General features: G+C 39.1%; 1 protein-coding gene across 1 annotated transcript in view; it reads right to left on the bottom strand.

Moving 5' to 3' along the window:
* Positions 1 to 6,557: 6,557 nt before the first annotated feature.
* The window catches only part of LOC119023065, a 2,006-nt gene continuing 1,717 nt past the window's right edge, over positions 6,558 to 6,846 (bottom strand). The window contains exon 2 of the mRNA XM_037104698.1: positions 6,558 to 6,846. This exon is cut by the window's right edge and continues 835 nt beyond it. Within this exon, the coding sequence (XP_036960593.1) occupies positions 6,841 to 6,846 (6 nt within the window). The 3' untranslated portion in view covers positions 6,558 to 6,840.

The raw sequence follows: 6,846 nt of genomic DNA on the forward strand, positions 1-6,846 counted from the left end.
ATAATTTACTACTGATTTCCCCAAATTGTTAATGTTATTTTCGAGACAGGAGCTGCTGTGCAATTGTTTATCTGAAAGGAGCAACGTTATTTATATTTGTTGATGAATTATTGACGTGTTTCCTTCAATACAAGTATATTAAACTAGTGGTATGATGGAAACTGGAAACTTCTTGGCCCTGTGTCACGATAGTCTTAGATTATTTAAAATTAGCAGTGTTGAAAGTAACAAACATTTACTCAAGAACTGTACTTTTTCAGATACCATTTGATCCCACTATAATTAAATACCCAGAAATGTACAGCACTATAGAAAAACCAGGAACAACCAGTGGGTTCCTTAGGTCACATACAGGACCCAGTTGTTTAGCGCTCTCTCTCTCTTTCTCTCTCTCTCTCTCTCCATATATATTATCATATATTTTAAATATTAGTGAAATACACAACATATACAACATTTTAAAACCAGTGCCAAGTTATGAACAAACATGAAATAAAAATGCAAGTGGAACAGTAATAAAAGACACAAGACGACATAGAGCAGTGGCGGAAACAGAAGAGAAGCCATTGTTGTATTTATTTAACCACATTATACATGAATCGGTTTGCCAATTCTGACTATTTACACAGAAAATGTTTCAGTGTTTGAGATGCTAAACCAAAGTCATATTCCAACATTTGTATATTTAAAGGTATAAAAGTAGCCCACACACCCCTTCAGGTTGACTCATCTCAATTTCACCACTTTATTCTGGACCTGTCAACATAACTCATAAATGATGGTGCATTTTGTTGAATAAAAGCTTATCAGAATCATATAAAGTGGTGAAAATGAGCTCATCCTTTCCAAGCTGCAACGCTAGAGTTGTTTATGCCTTCAGCATCAATAATTATATCCAAGTTTTGGTGCCCTAAGTATATTTTGATGCTAAGACTTTTGTTGAGATTTTGAACGGGGGACTTTTACCTGTAACACTGTATTTCTACACTGTTGGATCACTACTTTCACTTAAATCAAAGATGTGAATACTTGTTCTTCCATTGGCTCTCAGTCTCCAGGGTTGCATAATCAAAATGAGCATATAAGGGCTCCGTGGAAGCCTATCAGTGAAGAACATCGCCAGACCGCTCTGACTTTAATCAGAGGTTGAAAATGTGTCCTCAGTAAATGGTGGAGCAAAGACACTCTGGAGCTCATTTTCTCAAAACATCCTGAGACTAAAAGTAGCTCCTGACTGCCTCAGTTAGAATAAACACTCAAAAACAAGGGACTTTAAGACTCCTGTGTGTTTGGTCTCATTAAGTTATTCACAAATCACTTCAGTGCTGAAGGTAAGTCCTTCATCTGTTAGGAGGAGTCCTCGTGTGCTGCAGGTAGTGTTTCTGATCATATCAGTGACTGTGATCTGTGATTGACGGACACATGTCAACAAATCACTGTGATGTCGGACCACACCCCGCCCCCACGGCTCATGAGATCTCATTCACCTTAACTATCATTTGTGAACACAGCGAGTTGTTTATACAGACAGATTTGCATGCAGCAGAAACTTTTTACCAACACTGGACTCGTTGTTATTTTAACAGGGTGTTTGTCTTCAGGGCCTGAAGGCTGATAAGTAAACAAAAAAAAAGAGAGAGAAAAGAATCACACACACACACACACACACACACACACACACACACTTTCCACAGAATTTGGTCATTTGTGCACAGGCATGAAAACTGGCGAAGCTCCAAGAGTGTCACGCAAATCATTTTTTCTTCATCTTCCTACTTCTGCCACCACGGCCCATGTTCCCTGCCGAACTGCCCTGTCACCTGTGCGTTGGCAGCGGTGAAGAGGAAGTGTGTGTTCAGAGAAAAAAGGAGGCGTGTGACTGAAATCCTGAACAACAACCTGGACAGGTCCGCACAGGGTGTCACTCCAGCAGTACCTGTGCACCGTGATGCCTGTGTACTCCCTGTTCAGCTCCTGAAGGATGTTCATTAAACTTTTGCACCAATCACTACTTCATCGACTGAATAATCCCACCACACTTCATACTTATAGGGGCACTTTGTAGTTTTGGAGAGGAAACTCAGGCTCACAATTATAATATTTACAACATCGATGAGGCAATAACAAAAATATAGAACGGGGGATAAATGAGCTGTTCCCAGAGGAAAACTAGTTCCCCAGAACTCTGTTTAAAGCTAGAAAGGTGGCAGGGTCCGCCACATATAAACAAAGCAAAACAGTATGAAACTGTGTTGTTCTTAAAGGTCAAGAGTCAAAAAATCAGAGTCAGTCATAATGAAGAGAGTTTGTTTATTCAGTTTGTTTAAGATATAAAAAAAACAGTCAATGAAGATCTTTCTTTTCTGCTTAAAATGTCTTCCTAAAAACTACATAGTGCTCCTTTAAACGACCAGTATCTGAACCAAAAGTGGGATTTTCAAGTTTTTTTTCATGTTGTACCTTCATGTACGGATATTGAAAATCGCAGATTTTCCTTGAGGGTTTGACAATCTGTCCAGCATATGACACCCTCCGCTTTCCAGGTGGACGACATGTTGCGCAGCCTTGTTTCTTTGCTGTTGTGTCACGTCACCATATGTGCTCTTTACAGCGGGGGCTGTTCTCAGATGAAACCATCAGGTTTCATCACAAACTGACGGTTTGTGAAGCTAAACAAGGTTCTACCTTTCTGACGGGCCACTTCCAGCCGCCGTTGACTTGTTGTATGAGATTATTTTTTGCGCCGTATGTCAATAAAAATGCTCCTTGCTCACAAAGAGTGTTCGAGATCAGAGGAACCTTTTCATCCTCTCAGGGAATTCCTTGGATCATGAATCAATTCTAAATTCATCAGAAACATGCTGAACGGCACTGTTGGCTTATAGTTGTTTTAGTTTCTAATTTCAAATTGCAAGTGTGCTTTTATTTTTTGTGATATTTGACTGGTTTCTATTGCATAAAAGTAAAATATACATCCTTTTTGTTTTTGTTTGTGTCACCCAGTGTTGTTCATGTCTCTCACATCTGTCATGTCTCTCTAAAAAAAGAAAAGAACAAGTAGATAAAACAACTGTCCTCAGAGATTGTTCTTATGTTCAGGACTCAGCTTAGTTTAACTCAGAACCGTGACCTTTTTCTCTTCTCGCAATCCTGAAATATCCTACGATTGTCACAGGAAGTGGAGAGACGTAACTACAGTGTGATGATGAACCCAAAAAATAATGAAAGAAATAAAAATGGAGTGTCAAAAGTCTCTGCACAAGATATCTCAAAGAATATTTGTGAAAAGAAAATATCAGAAAACAATATTAGCTGTATATCTGAACAAATATCAGAAAAATAAGATGGGTGGATGATTATTTTCATATCCAGAAAAGAAGAACGCAACATGTTTCAATGTGTTTTGCTCCGTTCACTGGGAAGTGCACAGAGGCAGAGGTGGATCGTTCCCAGCCGGGGAGGTTTACACCTTGCATAACAATGATTTAATGAGTCGTTTTCAACCTTTCTGGAGTCGTGACCGCCCCATTAGGAAACAGGTTGGTGTTCCCAACAGACTTCTTAACTCACAACATCCTGAAAGTGCCAAGACTAAAAAAGAAAATAGCTTTTTTTTGTGGGTGTATCCAATCAGAGCTTGTGTGCGCCTGCATATTTTGATTCTCACAAACACTAAACTCAATAAAATCAAATGTTAAGTCCAGTTACTGTCTTTCACCGCTGCTGGAAACGTATAAACTATCCCTCAGTCTTGAATATTTTAAATTTTAATGTTGAGAATGATTCAAATCATTCATCTGGCCGACTCATCGCTGCTGGTATGATTACTCTCAGTTGTGTTCGGGCGACAGACGAACACCTTTTTAAGCCCTTTTCTCACATTAAACCTGGAACATCGCAGGTTTAAATATTCAGAAGAGGCAGTGCAGCGGTTTCTGTCATTCACACATAACCTCCTACACGGAACATGAATCGCCCCGGTGAGGTTAAAGGCGCAGTCCATCTAAATGTAACTACAAAAAAATGCCACCGTACCACCTGTTTCATTAGGAGGATAAACTGAATCTCTTTTAGCGTCGTCTGGACATCAGAGAGGAAAACTTTTAAGAGTGCAGAACTGAGCATGGCTGCATGTTATAGCACAACAATTTAAGTTTTCTTTTGTAGAAGGAGCATCATTCTACTTTTAAAAGTTAGGATTTTAATCATTTTGCTTTAAATTCATTAATTTGTTTTCTATGCCATCATTTTTTAGGGCACGTACCAGACGCTTCTGTCCAAAGCGACTTACAGTCATTCATACACTGATGGTGATGGCTGCCATGCAAGGTGCCGACTAGTTTGGGGTTTAGTATCTTGTCCAAGGACACTTCAACATGCAGACCAGAGGAATCAAACCAGCAACCTTTCAATACAAGACACTGACTCTGACCCTGAGCCACAGCTGCCAACATAGACCTGTTTTTCTGTGTGCTAATTTGATTAAACACTAATCATTTAAGAATATGCAACATGTAGCACAAAAAATAACAAGTAAAATGATTAAGAAATCCTACCAAGGATGTAAAACAGATCGATGACATCACTGCTTGTATGAACTGTCTCGGTAACACACTGAAAAAGGTCTTGAGGTTACTAAATGAAACAAACCCAGTTTCTCCTCAGGGAACTACTAAACACATTCTGGCGCATACACATGACATATTACATAACCTTTCTTAACATTGTTAATAAACACAGCTTCCTCCGTGCTCCGTGGCGTACTGTTTATTTCCATCCATGTCAACATTCTTGAACCATTCACACACACACACACACAAAAAAGTAAACAGTGTCTCTGTCACAACAAGAAGTGTGTGAAAAATACCCCCGCGGTACTTTCAGTTGCCCCCTCAGCTGTGAGTAGGTGCACTGCTCAGGCGGAGAGGTAGGCAGAAAACCTCTTCCACTGCTGTCCAAGGTGTGAACAGTTCAGCTGCAGTAACAGGGGATGTGTTTGCAGGAGTTTATCTATTTGATCTAATACCTGATCTATCACCGCCCGGATTCATTTGGTTAATCCATGCAAAACTCTCACAGTGATAAGAGCATATTGTGGTTTTGCAGGGGCTCGTGTGCCGGACTAGTTTTTGGTCCGGAGCACTGACTTCCTGGAGTCTGAGCTGGTTGCCTGGCAACGTCACGGCGAAGTGGCTTGATTACTTGCTTTTTACTTTTGGATTACTTCAATACCAAACATTTCAGTTGGAAGAAAATTAATGTCAATGAGATTATTTTACTTAAGCTTTTCAAAAATCTTGTCTTTCTGTTTTTGTGTATTTGGTTTAAGATCTTAAGTGAGTCATAAGTGAGTCTGGAGAAGTGTTGAGTGTTTTGGAATTTTGTAATCCTGTAATTAATCATGTATATATATTTTTTTCTTACTGAATGTAAACTTCATCTAGTTACGTATTTTATTCCTTCTCCTTTTATTCCCTACCTTTTTAAGAATCCTGTTATTTATTTTCTGTTACTTTTTCCCCACACCTGATCATAAATTACCCCCTGGATCATTTACTGCATTATAATCTCTAATGGAGGAAATATAAGACTGTGAAAATGTGTAATTGTAAAGACTTCACTGCCACAAATCAGATGCACTCTCCTGTCACATACCTGCAGTTGTCAATATGAACAGAATTATTGATCTTCTCATCTTTTTTAAGTACCTTTTTTCTGTGCAGCAATGTTGGTGTTGGTGACGTGTGAACAAGGCGACTTAACACAAAAACTAGCTTTTGAACTAACAAACATCATATTTGCAGTTCATGATACAATTCAAGTGGAATCACACAAGGATTTATCTTTCTCCAATCACTAACATACACACTTTTTCAGAGATAAGGTCCTGTGGGGTCACCAGAAGGAGTGTGACCTCGCCTCTTTATACGCTGATACTGATATATCTGTGATGTATATATTGGGCTCTTATTAGGATCATGATGGTCTCCCTCTACAAGACACTGACACATAAGTAGTTTTAATGATAATGAAGGACTTAATAATGTACTAATCAATTTACCAAAATCAGATGAAGCTAGGACTTTTTGGCCCCTTGAGTCAGGAGTCTCAGGATCACTGTCTGCTAGGGTGCATCAAATTTGAATGGGAAATTTTAATTTCAAAATATCAATTTGGCTGATGTTGCATTTTGTTCCAATTAACATAAAAATGACTTTTCCAAAGTTTTGAGGAAATCCATTGAGATTTAGGGGTGCCACCTAACACATGAAGTTTTGTGAAATTTCGAAAAATATGCAATTTTTAGTCTAATTGCCAAAAGTTTGACCCAGAAATGTTGAGTACAGTGAACTTTTATACAGTAACATGTTCTATAGGGTTATCAAAGTAAAATTAGTTTGTTTGCCCTTCGGCAACTTGGGCATTTTTTCAGAGTTCAACTTTCAAGATTCTCCATTTATTTGTCCAATAGACAAAATGAATGGAGGTCAATGGGACATGTTCATGTGGTCTTACCCTGAGTTTTGTGCAGCAGTGATGGATGTCGGACACACATATAAAGTTTAATTGACTTTATTGTTAAACACAAAGGGCAATATTGACACACTTGAAAGAACACCCTCTCTAGTGGCTAACTCACTGGCAACTCACAGGGCTTAATGATAAAAGCTGACATTAACTAAACTTCAAACTTAGTTGCTCAGTCAGTGCCAGAGTCCGCTCCACTGTGCAACATCACCAGAGAGAGAAAGAGGAAATGGAACCTGAACTTTGAACCTAGCCAGTGTGTCTCCCCCCAGATATGTCTCCCCACCTGCCCCCCAAGAGTAACCCTCCTATTCAGGG

Source organism: Acanthopagrus latus, chromosome 1 (assembly GCF_904848185.1).
Source record: "Acanthopagrus latus isolate v.2019 chromosome 1, fAcaLat1.1, whole genome shotgun sequence".
NCBI lineage: Eukaryota > Metazoa > Chordata > Actinopteri > Spariformes > Sparidae > Acanthopagrus > Acanthopagrus latus.